The 17,590-nt window shown below is 40.9% G+C and overlaps 1 protein-coding gene across 1 annotated transcript in view; it reads right to left on the reverse strand.

The window, feature by feature from the left end:
• FARS2 (phenylalanyl-tRNA synthetase 2, mitochondrial) overlaps positions 1-17,293 on the reverse strand; it is a gene marked incomplete at its 3' end in the record, with an annotated part of 115,851 nt that extends 98,558 nt beyond the window's left edge. Inside the window, 2 exon segments of the mRNA XM_010287286.1 lie at positions 5,408-5,567; positions 16,663-17,293. Of these exon segments, the coding sequence (XP_010285588.1) occupies positions 5,408-5,567; positions 16,663-17,280 (778 nt within the window).
• Between the last annotated feature and the right edge of the window lie 297 nt (positions 17,294-17,590).

Genomic DNA, 17,590 nt, shown 5'->3' on the forward strand with positions numbered 1-17,590 from the left:
CAGTAATTTTCCTAGTTCAAAGAAATGATTTGTATTAGCAGAGGACACTTGCTCGTTTCACAGCCTCACACAGGAGTGTTCATGGGAGCCCTTCCAGTGGGTACATGCCCATAGTAACTGTGGTGGGCTGACTGTGGTTGGAGGCCAGGTGCCCACCAAAGATGCTCTATCACTGCCCTCCTCAGCTGGGCAGGGCAGAGAAAATGTAATGAAGAGCTCGTGGGTCGAGATAAGGGCAGGGAGAGGTCACTCACCAATTGCTGTCATGGGCAAAACAGACTCAACTCGGGAAAAAATTAATTTAATTTATTGCCAATCAAAAGTCAGAGTAGGATAATGAGAAATAAAACCAAATCTTAAAAACACCTTCCCCCCACTTCTCCCTTCTTCCCAGGCTCAACTTGACTCCCATTTTCTTTACGTCCTCCACCCGGAGTGGCACAGGGGAATGGGGAATGGGGGTTGTGGTCAGTTCATCACACACCGTCTCTGCCATTGCTTCCTCCTCAGAGGAGGGACTCCTCGCACTCTTCCTCTGCTCCAGCATGGGGTCCCTCCCACGGGAGACAGCTCTCCATGAACTTCTCCAACGTGGGTCCTTCCCACGGGCTGCAGTTCTTCACCAACTGCTCCAGCCTGGGTCCCTTCCCCGGGGTGCCGTCCTTCAGGAACAGACGGCTCCAGCCTGGGTCCCCGCGGGGGCCCAAGCTCCTGCAGGGGGTCACAAGTCCTGCCAGCAAACCTGCTCCAGCCTGGGCTCCTCTCCCCACAGGCCCACATGTCCTGCCAGGAGCCTGCTCCAGCATGGGCTTCCCACAGGGTCACAGCCTCCTTTGGGCATCCACCTGCTCCAGCGTGGGGTCCTTCCTGGGCTGGAGGTGGAGATCTGCTCCAGCGTGGAGCTCCATGGGCTGCAGGGGGACAGCCGGCCTCACCGTGGTCTTCACCACGGGCTGCAGGGGAATCTCTGCTCTGGTCCCTGGAGCCCCTCCTGCCCTTCCTTCTGCACTGACCTTGGTGTCTGCAGAGTTGTCTCTCTCACATATTCTCACTCCTCTCTCAAGCTGCAGTTGCTGCTGTGCCTTTTTTTTCCCCTTCTTAACTCTGTTACCCCAGAGGTGCTACCACCATCGGTGACAGACTCGGCCTTGGCCAGCAGCGGGTCCATCTTGGAGCCAGCCGGCACTGGCTCTGTCGGACACAGGGGAAGCTTCTAGCAGCTTCTCACAGAAGCCACCCCTGCAGCCCCCACCGCTACGAAAACCTTGCCACGCACTTACATGTCACATCTCCAATGAGTAAGGAAAAAGTGAATAGTTATTGTTATTTCCAAGTACTGAATCCAGGTACGGAATTGGTCATAGCCTGCTCTCAAAAATAACGTTGATATCAGACATTAAGCTAAGCAAGTATCTGTCAGTGCGAGCCTAATTGAGTCTCATAATGAAAAAGACTTGACCAAAGGCACTAAATAAGAAAAAAAAACCCCAACACATTAAAGCAGCCTATTGCTAATATTATTATTCTGTTGCTAATAGAAGCAACAAAGCCAGAGACCCAGATGGTCTTCACTGACCAGAAATTCTCTTTGTTGCTGTGAGGATTATTTTTAGAGGAGGAGTCTATGGGAGAAAAAAGGAGAGGAACACAAGGTGGGTGCTGAGGAGCACAGAAGGTTTTGAGCCGTAGCCACTCAAGGGGTGTGCTGATTTTTAAGTACTCTGCACCTCATTGCTTCGTCTAATTCATCTCGCAGCAGACAGGAGCTGGCTGCCCATAAACCTGTGTTAGCTCACCTTATTATTAGCCAGACCATTATGTCCTAAATAAAAGATTTTATTTTTTTAAACTCTTTACACTCATAGATCTCCATGCACTCGAAGGAGATATCTGTACAACAGAGTTAAGAAGAAGAAGAAAGAGCAGAAAAATGTGTACGATTTAAAAGACACTCAGTGGTTGTTCAGTCAGAACCAGCAGCAGCAAAGCCATCAGTCAAAGCACGCCATTACTCACCCTCCCATCTTCTCTTGCCAGTGCCTAGGAACTGGGTAGATAATATGGGACAGAAGTGAATTTTGGGCCATTTAATGTAAAGCAACAAATCACAGAACCAGCACACAGTCATTCTTTTCTTTTTGCTGTAGTAAGATGACTTCTGAATCTCTCAGGATCCATAAAGCTTTTGGCAAACTACAGAGGGGTTAGAGAAAGAACTGGATTTGGGAAAGACTGACTGACTAACTTTATGAAGAAACCTAAGACAGCTTACCTTGGAAAGCCTCATTACGACATAACTGAAACGAGACAGAACAGACTTCCTACACTGATGGATCTGCATGCGGAGATGAAGGTGTAAGTTAAATTAGTGGATTTTAAGTGTGCACCATATCTGGAGGTAAGAGAGAAAAAACTAAGAAGCGTGATTTCTAGGCGTAATATTTGAAATAGCTCCCTGACAGCAAAATCTCATGAAAGAAACTGAAAGACCACCACTTGTAGGATGCAAAATCAGACACGGCATATCAGTAGAAAATGTCATAAAAAGAACTATTTTATATTTTCAAGTATTTAAGACAATTGATTGCATGCTCCAGATCTTTCCCTGCCTCTAATATCCATTGTTCGTTTGCCTGTTGGCAAAGCCAGGAAGAAATAAAAAGACAAACAGTAGGCAAAGATTTTCATGGTCTTTGACCTTCCTCATGACAGCCTAGTGATATTTAAGCAACTTTTGTTCTATTGTTTACTGGAATGTGCAGTCAACACCAAAGTATCCAGATAGTGTGGGATGAATCAGGTAAAACAAAACTGGCTCATTAAATATTATGGAAACTAATCTAGCGCAACACATATCTGAAATGAAAAAAAAAAAAAAAAAAAGAGAAAAGTCAGTGGTCTGACCTTCCTGCAGAGCTCCTCAATCTATCATCACCCTTAGCTGGTAAATTCAGAGAAGCACTGCAGAAGCACAGCTATCCAAGTCCAGGACTTCTGGCCTAAGCTAGTTTATGCAAAACTAAATTGCATGTCTGTGCATTCATGGTAGACTTAACCCGCAATCCAAACAATCTGCCTATGAATAACAGTTGACTGTATAACAATGCAACATTTCAATAGCTTACTGCAGCTATGATCATGTTATCCTGCTAGAAAAGATGTGCAACTTCACTGCAATATTCTGCTGACAGCACAGGCTGTAAAGAATACAACCGATGTGAAGTATAAAAGGAATGAAATTTTTGCTTTTAACAGAACATGGGGCCTTATGGAATAGCCACATGAAGGAAAAATATAGAATTTTTCCAAAAGCAATAAATGCAGTGAAATACATTTTAAATTTTAAGTTAAAATCTACAGGAGTTGAGACAAAAAAGTAATCAAAAGTATTGTGTAAAGTGAGGAGTAAAATGAAAGTTAAAACATGACAGCTGTCAAAAGACAGATTTAATTATGTGTCCCCCAGGTCACTTGCACTGCACCCATATCATATGTCTAGTGCCTAGCACAAAGTTTGCTTCTTCAAATACTACCTTCCTGTTTTTATTGACACCTTACAAGAAGATCAAGAAGGTGACAGGGCGAGAGCTTAATATTTCCATGAATGGGGGGAGGCTGGGGGGGAGATATAATTAAAATTAAATCTCTAACTATATCTTGTCTTTGTATTTCAGGAAAAATACTGGGGGCATAGAAATAGAAAACCTCTACAGCAAGAAGGCAGCACCTACTTGTAGTCTGTACGTTTACAATAATTTAAGAATATATTTTTAATGTCTTTATAGCTACTGTGTGGACTGCAGAACTAGTAATAGACAACATACTGAAGCTTAAAGTGCAGCATCTGTCAACAGTTAGTGAAGGATGTCACTGCAGTCTCAGATATCACTAATAACTCCTAGGAATTGCTCACTTTAAACAACATTCTCAGCATCTGAGGTTGATCTGAAAATACTATTCTTACTATTACTCACTTTCAACCTAATTTTGTATGTTTCAAAAGGCCACTGTTAAGTAAAATAAAACCACAAGAAAATCTGAACTCAGGAACTTAAAAAAATTTTGTCCAGGTGGACTAGAACAAAAAGTGGTAAAAGTTTTGCTTGCTGTAAATCCACCTTTAGAATTTAAAAAAAATACTCAAGCAGTCATATATAGGACTTGCTACCATTATCAACTGACTCTTGGAACTACTGCTCTAAATGCAGTGGGCATCTTAAAAGAGATTTGAAAGTAGCCAGGATACCCTGTGTATTCTAATACTACCCAGTATTCCCTCAACAGAAAAATGAATCCGTTCAGAAGAGCAGCCTCCTTGCCAGGAAAGAGCATTAAGGTAGGAATTTTGACTCAGGCTATTTATAAATTCAGCTCCTGAAACTGAAAGCAGGTATTTCCAAGGAGAGGATATTTCATTTGTATACACAGACATTCATTACCCTTCCTCATTCCACTCTAAGTACCAAACCCAATTATTTTTCAGCTTGGTGCAAACTTAGCAAATGCTGTCTCCCCTCAGCTACAAGGTTTCATTTATTTGTGCAAGGGCAATACTCAAAGCACTTCAGGTATGCAGCAAAGTAGCACATCCACAGATGTACCCCCTCCCTTCTCCTGTCAATCTCCATGCTGCCAGTGCGAGATGTGATCATTGCCCTGCACCCTCCCCAGAAGCACCCAAGCTCTGATGCATCCCCAGATGTGATGCTGCAGCCACGCTCTGTCCCTCTGGGGACACGGGAGGCTCACGAGGATGAAGCAGAAAGTGTCCCACGCAGATTTCTGCTGGAGCTGGAGTTGCCTCTCCTTGCCGGACCCACACCTGTGCATACCTGTTTCACAGCCATGTGTTAGAGTAAACAGGTACACTGCGTTGACTGTTGCGCATGGCTTCTGCCAGAGGAGTGCCTGTAGTTGGGTCTGGCACATGTCCCTACCTGTATTCGTACCCACTACGTTACCCCGACACACTGCAGACCAAAACATTTTCACAAAAACTTGATGATTCAACAGAGTGTTGTGTGCACCAGTGTCTAGGAAAACCGAGAGAGGAATGTGTATGGCCTCTTGGGCCGTAATTTTATAAGGTGTGGATATAACAGTATTAAAGAACAACAATATATAAATAAGGGTTACAGATGAAAGGTCGATCAACAGCCAGTTACTCTGACATTAGAAGACACTGGGATGGAACTCTGACTAAACTTAAGACAAAAATGTAATAGTAAAGAACATGAATAAAGACTCCTAAAATTACCATAACTCTGATTAGAACCACCCCCCCCACAGGTGTTTTCAGTATACCAGCTGTCAACATCACCCCTAAGCCTCCTGTTTTTATTATGAAGCAAAATGTTTCTCAGAAGTCCAGGTGACTACAGCCATAAAAAAAGGTGCAAGAACCTACCATCACCAAAGACGTCAGTCATGAGCTTTATGAGCACTTGCTTCAGGTTGAACTCCACCAACCTCACTGCCTCCATGGTGTGACACTCTTGCTTGTGTGCAGTTCGATGACCTTGCTCAAACAACCGTAAACCTTCACCATCTTTAATGTTGGAGAACAACTAGAACAAAACCACAAAAACATCAGTGCTTTGCATCAGTGACTTTCTAAACAAAAACAGAGAATGAAGGTTTATTAAGTGGGAATCTTACCTGCTAAGTCTGCACCATGAAAAACAAATATAAAGACTGTAATTTTATTCTGTTCACCAAAGACAGAGATAAATCATCACAAGAACAGAAATCAGAAAAAACAAATAATAAGATCTGGTTTACTTCTGTATATCTTCAAATAATATGATTAGCTACAGAAAAATACTAATTTATAAAGGAAACATCTCCTTCTTAGTTTGAAAGTTATCAAGCGGAACAAAGTGTACTGTAATGTAAATTATATCCAAAAAACTATAATACACAATGGCATTTATCACAGTTTCAACTTTTTTTAGTAATTGAATGACGTAAAAGATATACAAAAAAATCCAACACTTTTTAAAAGCTGTAATCAACTTAACTTTAAACAAAAAAACAAAACCAAAAAACACAAAACAAAAAACCCGACAGTTTAATGAGATCTTAAGATGCTTATATTTGATTCAATACAGGCTGGGAGATGAAGGGATTAAAGTGATGAAGGGCCCTGCAGAGAACGGCTTGGGGGTACTGGCGGATGACAAGCTGGACATGAGCTGTCAATGTGCGCCCGCGGCCCAGAAGGCCAACCGTATCCTGGGCTGCATCCAAAGCAGCGTGGCCAGCAGGTCGAGGGAGGGGATTCTGCACCTCTACTCTGCTCTCATGAGACCCCACCTGGAGTCCTGCATCCAGCTCCGGAGCCCTCAGCACAGGACATACATGGACCTGCTGGAGAGGGCCCAGAGGAGGGCCACAAAAATGACCAGAGGGATGGAACACCTCTCCTATGAGGACAGGCTGAGTTAAGGTTGTTCAGCCTGGAGAAGAGAAGGCTCCAGGGAGACCTTATTGCAGCCTTCCAGTACTTACAGGGGGCCTATAAGAAAGAATGGGATAGACATTTTAGCAGGGCCTGTCATGATAAGACAAGGTTTAATGGTTTTAAACTAGAAGAGGGTATATTTAGACTAGATCCAAGGAAGAAATTTTTCACGGTGAGGGTGGTGACACACTGGCACAGGTTGCCCAGAGAGGTGGTAGATGCCCCATCCCTGGCAACGTTCAAGGTCAGGATGGACGGGGCTCTGAGCAACCTGGTCTACTTGAAAATGTCCCTGCTCAATTTACGGGGCTTGGACTGGATGCCCTTTAAAGCTCCCTTCCAACCCAAACTAGTCTATGATTCTACGATTCTATGATCTTCGGTACAGTTTAATCATTTAAAGACTATTATTTTCCTGTGTCTTCCCATACACAGCACATTTCTGTGTACAGGAATTTTGTCTATGGGGCATTTAAGGATTCATGGTCTTGGTCTGGGGTTTCCAGATAAATTACGAAGAACAGGGGCAGGCTGTATTTGGCATGTGACAGATTTGTTCTTCATGCAGAGGCAGCTCTCCACCACATACGCGGCAAGTTGAAGATTTCTGTTTCCTGTACATGCCCATACATTTCTGGCCAGGTGATCCCAGACAGATACATAACAGCAAATCTACATCCTCTTGGAGAGACCAATAAAACACTCTCGCTAAGCCATATTGTTGGAGACTCTGTGTCTTGGGGAGACAAGCAGGCTGTTTTACACTCTAAAGAGAATTTTTGTTGGAAATCCTTACAGCTGTACAAAACCCAATTCTGTTAAGTCTGGAAGGTAAGGAGAGCTAATTGTGGAAGTGTTTCTAGTGCTCTTTCCTACCCCTCCTCCTCCACCTTCCCACCGTCAACCAAGCATACAGAGGGGAAAAAACACGCATTGAGATGTTCTTCACATTAAGCCTCCCAGCATAACTAGCTCTTACTCAGGAGATGCCACAAGCAGCGTGTAACCTTAACAACTCACAGATGCCCACAGAAGTTGTTTTAATTGCAGTTTGATGCCTTCAGTACACTAGATGCTCTAAAAAAATTCAGGTGAACCTCCAGTAGCCTACAAGTGCAGAGCACAATTAACTAAGACTAGCTTCTAGCACGTTTCATACAGACACAATGCACATAGATGGAGTCTGAGTTTAGATAGCACGCAAACTAGCAGCAAAATGGATTGAGGGAATTAAAAAAATCCCACCAGTAGCATTTAACTTTTTATTGCTAGTCAGAAGGAGACTTGGCTGGCAGACTGAGAAAACACCTCTCAAGTTAATCTCTTTAGTGCGCTGCAGAAAAATACAAAATAAAAAAAGGAAAAAGGGAAATACCAAATAAAACAATTATCCATCAGTTTAACAAAAATGCCTTTACTAATCAAAAGGCAGCAAGTTGACAAAACTAGGTATTACACTTTTCAATAACTGATTCTTTATTCAAGTGTTCACCTGAAAGATTAAAACCTCTTCTTCCTTACCGGCATTATTTCTGCACTGGCTGGAAGAAGCAGATTATACCTATCCTGTAACTAATTTACTGTCCGCAGGGCAGATCAGTCATCCAGCATGCGGTTTTGAAAGCCAGGGGGTATTCACAGAGGCCAGCATTAGCCTAGGGTGGTTAATCATCTTAGGCTTACTGCGTGGTCAATGGACAGACATAGGCTCCATCACACAGGAACCTGGAGTGGCTAAATTAGGTTCCTGCTCTGAACTACCCTCTACAGGTAGCTATTTTTTCTTTCTATTGACTGAAGAGACTATCCTCAGTAAGCCAGAAACACCCTTCAGGCCACAGAGATTTCCCCCTCTTGACTAGAATACACTGTATTTACACACTAGAAGAATGTATTTGTTATTTTCCCCTATCAGCAGTATTTTAGGACATGAAACTCTCTTCTTACTTTTCGCTTTCATTCCTCCTCACACCTCCCAGCTTAAAACTGGTTCATCAGATGGCTGCAAGGAACAGATAGTCTGGACACTGCCTTCAAAATACAGTATTTCTATCAACAAGTACATAGAAACACTTTTCCTTACTACTGTATTATTCCTGAAATGTTGATATTGCAATTACTGTCTGAAGCAAAATACTATTTTAGTAGATTGTATCAGATGTGGCAATAAAATACATGCAAGAACCATTAGAGTAAATACATTTAGTCATACCCCAGCCCTCTAACCTGCCAGCCTGTTCATCCTGCCAAACGAGCCATATGCACCATCTCCTCCGTGCCAGGAGAAGTGTCCATGCAGTAGTGCACTGAGCCAGGCTGGGAGGTAGATCTGGATGAGAAGGGACGAAACTGAGGAATGTGAAAACAGTCAAATTCAGCTTGGTAATCAATTATCAGCATACTGTCGGCACCAAGAGACACACTGGCACGTGGGGTGGAGCTGGGCCACTTTTGGCAAAGGTGTGAATCTACACCAGTTCGCACAGGCTGTGAAAGCAGAGCCTTAGGGGAGTCCCTGAAACGCAGGTAGCAGCAAGGAAACAGCCCCCCCTTACAGCTTGGTACAGAGAGGCACTTGGGTATTCTCCAGAGAGGCTCCACCAGCTCCTTTCAACTCCAGCACAGCTGTGGATGGGGTTACACTGAGAAAAAAGATGACTTACAGTTGTATTAGTATTTATTCCCTTCCTGCCATTCACCAACGTTGCTATGTCAATATGAGCAGCTTTAAACTGATACACCAATTCCACTACTACAATGATTGAACTGTACTAAGTACATGTCTTGGATTAGAAACACTTCAACATTTCTATATACATAAAGCCAGGAAAGTCAAAGCTTGAATAAAATGAAGAATCACCTATGGTCACTCCTTTTTGAAGTCAATTCTTCTCAAGCACATATTTGAGCAAATGGAGAAAAAAAAAAAATCTAACAGTCTTGCATAAAACACTGACAGATCCAAGATGCTACAATTTCATCTACATTTATTCCTCCAGTGCAGACTAAAGTAAAATGCACTATTTTATTGTATTGAATATGATCAGTCATTACTAGTACCAGAAAAGAATTTTCCTGTAGCCATAAATCGAGCACCTATGTGCCTGTCTAGTGTAAGGACAAGAAGATTTTTCTTTAAGTGACGGTGTGCAAAATATTGAATATTGTGTCATCATGCACAAGTCAAAAAAATTAATAATTACCAGGATTTATCAGCATATCTGACTGATGCTGCATTACAAAGGAGAAGGCAAAAAGGAATTGAAGTGATCTTATCATGTGGCATGAAATTTGCTCACAATTTAGCTCATAATAAGAATAAAGTCAAATTTGGTAACATGGCCAGAAGACACTGAGTTTTAATTGGACAAACACAAACGGAGCAATGCTCCTTTAAAAGCACTTCACGGTATTTCTCAGCCTGGCACGGAGGGCAGAAGTCACATGTGTGATTTCAACAGAGACCCCAACGTTTCTCCAGGCACTTGACAGACTTTTTTTAATCTCACATCACTTCATTATCCATATGCTTAAAATTCAGTCCAAGATTAAGTGTCCCTTTACAGGATGGCATTCACAGTAGGTTTCAGATCAGAAAGATCTGTAACTACATCCTGCCTTTCCACAATGCAGTTGTGTATTCCTCCTGCCAGTCATGCATACACCAGCAATTAAGATAATGAATACATAATGCTTATGTACTTATACTCACAGACAAACCGGCACTGAAGACTAGCTCTACATGAGGATCTGCATGTGGCAACGCTCAACCTTACCACACCAAATACATTTTGACTTCTCTGGCCCTGATGAATTTCCCTATAAATAAACAAACAGCTGCACTCTAAATCCACTTACAAATAGCAAACCACTTCCACAACATTTTAAATGTGCTGTAACACTCAACCGATGGATCAGGAATGATGAACATGATGCCACTTGAAGATGGCTCATCAAAAAGACAACCTAATGCCAGTCCCAATCAGCTTCAAAGAGGATAAAACTGGTAAACCTGCACCCCCATCCAGGCAGTTTCATGTGCCAAAGAGATACATAGCCTATCATCCACACAACAGAATGCTCTTTACTGCATACTGATAAGCATTTTTGGGGGGAGAAGATGGCAAAATTCACTTCAAGCAACATGCTTGCCGAGCGGTCATCTTAATTTCTGGATCCTTCAGTTTTCAGTCCTCCAACTACAGTAGAGATAGGTTATTTCTGTTTGTGGTTTTTTTTAACCTAATCAAAGTGTTTCTGAAAAAAACACTACATCATCACCATATTTAAGGAAAAAAACATACAGGTGTTTTGGAACAGCAAAGAAAAAGCAATGCAGCTGCACAGATATCAGTTATAATGAGACATATATGACAGGACTTAGACTTCTGTTCCTGTGGCAATAGGAATTCCTTTATTTTTAAGCACCCTAGAGTTCCCAAATACACTTGGAGACATTTTGCTCTTTTTTTTTTCCTGCACAAACTAAATATCACGTTGAATAATTTAACTATTTTATTCTAAAAAGCATTGCTAGTTTTTTTTAGCTGGATGAGACACAAAGTAAGACAAAGTTTGAAAAAATATTTTGTATCAAGTCTTTGTAATAAAGGATGCAGTAGTGGCTTCCAAACTTTCTAGACCGTGGACCACCATGAAAATCTCATAGACCTTCTGATGTCCTTCGCTGTCAAATTTTCAACTGAAAATAAGAAAGAATACAATGCAGGTCCTCGGACCAGTGAAGCTCCTCTTATTATGTCATGATTTATACACTACAACTTGGAAAATACTGAATAATACAACATTCACAACTCGGGTAGACATCTGCAAGAGTGAAGTCAGTTCCACCTAAACTAGCCAGGCCCTTTATTCATACCACTTAGCCACATCTCAACTTCAGGAATAAATTCGCACCAGAACACTCTGGCAAAGTAACACTGCTGTTCTTTTTCTTAACATGGGGGGGATCTAGTCCAGGTGCCCCTGCCCCTGTATGCCTGTGCCTGCTACCTGAGAGAAGGAGGACCATCTCTTAGGCTCCCTGGGATGGATGGATTGCTCACAATCAACATCTCAAACACCATCCCAGAGGCAGTAGCACCTGAAACTTGATGTGATGTGCACTGCTTATTGAGCTGGGTGTCTCACCAACATGCAGCCTGCGCCACTTCCCATGCCTGGAAGCGTTTGAGATGTGGGCTCACCAGCTGCTGACACATAGGGAGCTACCTGGGAGATGTCCATCCTAAAGAAAAATCTATTTCATCATTTGCTACCTACAGAAGAAGCTGCATGGATCTCCACTTCAATACTACTATCTGAAAGCATCCAGAAAATCCCAAATTCCCTCTGACTCGCACAAGCTATTACATGAGAGGAGATAAATGCCCTCAGTCAGAGGGACTGACACACCAATCCATGACTCTCCACGTCCATCTGGCTACAGAGTCACTGACAACTCCTCACCCAAGCCTTAATCCCCACCAGCTGAGGCACTGAAGAGCACCACTCAAATGGGAAGAAACACACAGAAAAGGGGATATCCACAGGCTGATTTCAGGGCGGTTTATCACACTTGGATGAGCCTCTCCCTATCCTTAGGTTGCAGAGAGCTAAGAAGAGTACCGTTCCTAGGCCGGTTAAGCCTTTTTAAGTATTTGTTCCTCAGTGCCCAGGTAAACATTGCTATTATGACTCTCAGTTACTGTAGGGGATAAAATGTTTTCAAGACAAATTTTCTCACACATAATGTAAATGCTCCAAATCACCCTACATAACAGGCTGATCCCTGAAACACTATGAATTTATTCAAATTCCATTGCATGTAAGGAGGAAAAAAAAAGTGACTGAAGACAGGAAGGGGCTTTCCTTTGATACAATGTCAGAACAGAAACACAGTGTCCAAAGCTGCAGTAACTTCTCCAGGATTTTGGAGAACTGAAACCTAATGACACTAGTCTTGCAAATGAAAACCTAGGGTGGCATGCATTTATTCTATTTAATAAAAAAAAAAGTGTAAACAAAGATGTTGGTCAATCAGGTGTTCACACCTATCCCAAAGCATGAGGAAAAGGATAAAAGCAGCTTTTTCTTTTTTTTTTAACCTATACACAAAGAATATGGCCAAGGTACACAAGTACGAAAAGACAAAGGAAGGAGTATATATTTACGCGAACAAGAGAAAATCTACACTTCTATCACCTGGGCCGAGAGCCTTTACATTTCAGGATATAAACACTATGAAGTTACACCATGGAAATGGTTTCTTGCAATTACATATACTGCTTTGGAGGAGCAGTCCTTATTTTTAACTGGAATATTTCCAGTTTTCCATTGTGCCTAACAAAAATGTTGCCACTTCCACCAAAAAAACATTTCAATGGAGAAAAAAGAATAAAGATGTACCCCTACTCGATTTATAGTTTTCAGGTGTTAGCACAAGAAAGCCTGATGAGAGCATCATTCCTCCATCTGAACAATCTGGTATTGGCCTCCATTGGAACAAGGTTACTAAATTAGAGGAGAAATTCCTATGTTTTCACACCCGTTGCCCTTAAAATTTATGTATCATTCAGTACAGACTATAAAATACCTTATGAAGTCTCCTTCCAATGTGTAAACATTACTTGTTATCAACCGGAAAACGTTCTGCGATTGCCATTGGGTTTATATTGGCTCCCTCTGCTGGCTGACATGCACAAAGTGTGATTTAGCTGTGATTTTTATTCCTTTCCATAAATTGTGGTAGGTAAAGAACTGCACCAAAGACCACTGCATAGCACAGAAAGAATGTCTTCTATAATCCATCCAGGAAAGTTTGCCAGTTCAAACCTGACTACAGCAGTGTCAGTACTGCCAACCCAAAGGGTTGAAAAAAGAAAAAAGCCATACACAATAGAAGGGAGAAAAAAAATCTATAATACCCTTTAGAAGGAAAAACAGCATGCTGGAGGAAGAGGATACAAAAGAAATATCATTTGTGTGTAACATTTAAGAAGAACAGTTTATTTTATGTCCAGCATTTTGAAGCAGATTTGGGAAGCTACTTTTGGCACTAGTTTTAACTATCTCTATTAGTCAGTTTCTAACGCTTCTATGTATTTCGTTCAGGTAATAACTACGTAAAATATTTTTAAATATACTGAGAACATGTCTAAATATATTTTCAGGTGTTCTTTGATAGCAGTACAAGGCCATTTTTAAAAAGTTTATGGAAAATTTTAGCATGAATTATTCTAACTTTTAGCAATGAGTGAGTTTGGAAGATGGGAATTTCTTCAGTGCGTTAGAATCTGCACTCATACAAAGCTGCAGAAAAGCATCAGCTACCTGCCCACCTTCAAATTACTTTTCTCTTACAAAAATAATCAACCAACCATCATGAAAAATAGTATAGCCAAAGCAAATAGCTTGCAAGTGTCTCACAGTAAAATGCTGTAAAACTGCAAAACTGTGACTTGTTTTTCCAGCTTTTACTTCCAATGTATTGATTTTAACTTTGATATGAAGAAGCATGATAATAAAGGTTTCAGTCACAGGACAGAAGTTCTAACCCAGCCTTGACTACAGAATTTGGTATTTGTAAAGGAGAGATACTTTGCTACATCTTCTACATCTTTCTTATGCTGCCTAAAATTTCAGCTGAGGATGAACTGACATTTTTTCCCCCTCTCCCAAACTGACATGAGATGTGAAATTCCTCTAAATTCAAGTTCCTATAAAATCACCCTCAGTTTCGGGTTTTGTTCACACACACACCAGTTTTGTGGTCACTTTTCACTGAGAAGACAACAAATAATAATTTTGTATAAATCAAAGGAACAAAGTAGAGCAGTTAACTGACTATAGCATATAAAATTATTGTATTGGCCATAAGATGAAACGCACCCAGGGCTTCTAGCTAAGAGTTACCAGTTCTTCCCTTAGTTCCAAAGCTTCTTATCCTTGGTACTATGCAAATTTCCTCTCTCCAGAGATCGCAGTCTGGCTATGAATGAAAAGACTGAGAAGAAGGTAACAGGCCCTGACTTTCACACATTTCTGCTCAGTCGGTTACAACTTAAACATGGGTATTAATAAATGAATAAAAAAATATAAAACTATTTCTCTCATGTAGTATTACCTCCATTTAATCTTTGTTCTGCTCAGACAGTTCCTTCTGGAATTATTTAAATTTGGGTTATTTTGATCAGGCAACCAGAATATAAACCACTGAATCAGTCCCCAGTGAAATTTCAGAATTACACATTTAATTTTTTTCCACAAGACTCTTGTGATGATGACTGCATGGAATTTTACATATTGCAAGAATCTATCAGTCTTTAATTTGCAACTGAAGCAAAAAAGGATGCTTTAGATCATGCTTGGGTTTAGCATTTATGCATGTTGCCCAACAAACAAAACTTTACATATTGGGCACCATACCACTATTCTTTCTTCATGAGTACGGAAAGCTGACTGCACTTTCATTCTTCAGAGAGATAGACACATTTTCCAGCACATAGCTAACTTCAAACTCAGCTATTAACAGTCTCCAATAACATCTCAATCATTTTCTTGGGGAAAAAGAAAGAAGACAAAAAGAAATAAGACCTCTACAATGCAATGAATCAGATTGTTATACACCATGTATTTCTAGGTAAATGTCAGTGAACATTTCTGTAACTTTCTTCCCAGTTATTAAATAATAATAAAAATTATTATTCCCATTATTAAATTTGTAGAGAAGAAAGAAATAGTCTGTCATTAGGACCACAATTTGTTAAGGGGTATACTTGTTAACAGTAACGTCAATAATTAGATCAATCACACCTAAGTTTGCAGAAATTCCATCCTGCAAGAATGTAGATGTATAACTTTGAGGCAGATAAAATCCTTCCATCTGAATGCCTGAGCTCCTGCTCAAGAAAAAAATCTGTCATGAACATAAAACATTAAGAAGTGGCGTTTTCATAATGTAGTATTGTACATTTTTCTCTTGCATATACCCTGATTCATAAACAGGCCTATGGGAAAAGAACAGCAAACAAACAAGACTGGATAAATCTGCAAGATTTCCATTTCCTGGTTACCAAAGAAGCGGTTGCAAGCTGTATTCAACAAATCATAGGTCACAGGACATCTGCAGAGGCAGGTATGTTTTCGAAGTGGAAGTAGCAGTGACTGCATGGAGTGGGAAACACCAGTGCGGACAGCATGAACCCCTCCCACCAGCGAGAAAAGCAGTGGTCTATGATTATTCTGATTTTCTCTCAGGCATCCAAACCCATCAGGTCTCCCTGCCAAGCTCCTGTCACCCATTGGCAACCACACTAAGAACAGTCTACATCTCAGTATTATTAGAATAAGCTAGTTTTAGTTATAGAAATGTGCATTTGGCAGTACTGCTACAAGCATACACAAATTATATGAATTAATTACTATTTGGAAAACAAACTGGCTTATATTTACCACTGATCAATGACACAGCAGAATACTTAATGACACCCAAGCATCTGTAGAACACGCAAGCTCTGGCAACAAAATATGTAAACTCAAGAGTCTTGGACATCTACCTAGGGCTCTTTAGCTGATGCCTCTGGACTCTGAGTTTACCGTGTATGTGTCACACCCATAACTATCAGCTGCAACAGATTAATCCTTTAATGCAGCCTTAGAGTGAGATGAAGAATAGAACAATTCATTTAAAAAGACATTAATTTACAGAAGGTTGGAGCTATTAAAAGAAAAAGATGACAGAATAAAAACTGCACTCTGGATGTAGCTGCAACAACTCACATCCATGAGTCCTCCAAGTATTAATATGATAAAGTTTTTGGTAAAGTGTCTTCACTGGAAGAGACTTGTGATAGACCCAGAATTGAATTGTGCAGATCATTAGCCAAACAAGCTGTTTCCTTTCAGATAATGTTTTATTTCGCTAGCTCGCAAGAATATTGCCTTTCCATTTTTTTCACATTTGTCTGGGGAAGTTGATACTTGTTTTCAGACTCAATATTTTCCACCTGTATTTCTCCCAAATTAAAATCATTACTACATTGATCATTACTACATGATCAATCACTGGATCTTTATCAGTGTACTGCATAACACATGTGGTGTTGTAACATGTTTACGTGCATTTACTTTGCTTACAGGAAATACAAGATCATACAACTTACCCAAAATCTCTTTCACCCCAATTAGAGAATTCCTACCTCATGACAGGAGAAGAGCCGAACTCCTTCCATCTGATGGAAGACTGGGTAGTGGGTGTTATCAACTGTATCACGGCGGTAGACATCTCCGACTGCCAGAAAGGCATCTAGGCCGGAGTGTATCAAGTCCCACTGATGAGCTGATGTATGTGCTCTTAGCATGTGATCACGATTCAAGTAATAGTTGTCCTCTTTCCTTCTGCTGGCATGGTTTTGTGGGATAAGCAAGCTATCAAAATTCTGCTGTACTGTAACCACTGGAGAAAGACCATCATAGACAGAAAAGAGCGGAGTCCCACGGCGTCCTATATATTGTTTGTAAAAGTGGTCCTTCACCTGCTCCTTGATTAGCCACAAAGGGTGATGCTTTTTGTTGTGCAAGTTCTTCCCCACCTTGGAAAGAATCTTCTCTGTGACATTGCTGTAGTCATCTTGAGGATAAGCTTTACCAAGCAGTTCCACAGTACTCGAGCAGGGTTTGTTGGCAGCCAAATCTGAAGGCACAGACTTGGATGAAGAATGCCTTGAATGGGCGGGAATTCCTCTTATCTTTACTTTTGGTGATAAAGCTGTTTTCGAATACTTGGCAACTCTCATGAATTTCCACAGCATTGCCATTACAAATTCTTTTATTATCTAGAGAAAAAAAAAAAAAATTAGTTAGGAACTGTAATCTTGCTGCAGGAGTTGCTAGCACCTCAGGGATAAGTGAAATCCAAATGTCTGCTTGATTAATACGACAAAGTTCCCATTATAAACCATTACTTCGACTTTAGAGGAGGGAAAGTATCTTTATGATCAAATTTCATCCAGGATATCTTATTCAATTATCAGTCTTCTGCATCACTGCATCAGCACTAATGACTCTAGACCTAGCCTTAACCCCATTCCAGATACTGTTACTCTTTACAGCTGAACAAACACCAGG

The sequence above is a fragment of the Phaethon lepturus genome, unplaced genomic scaffold (genome assembly GCF_000687285.1).
Source record: "Phaethon lepturus isolate BGI_N335 unplaced genomic scaffold, ASM68728v1 scaffold10495, whole genome shotgun sequence".
Classification (NCBI taxonomy): domain Eukaryota; kingdom Metazoa; phylum Chordata; class Aves; order Phaethontiformes; family Phaethontidae; genus Phaethon; species Phaethon lepturus.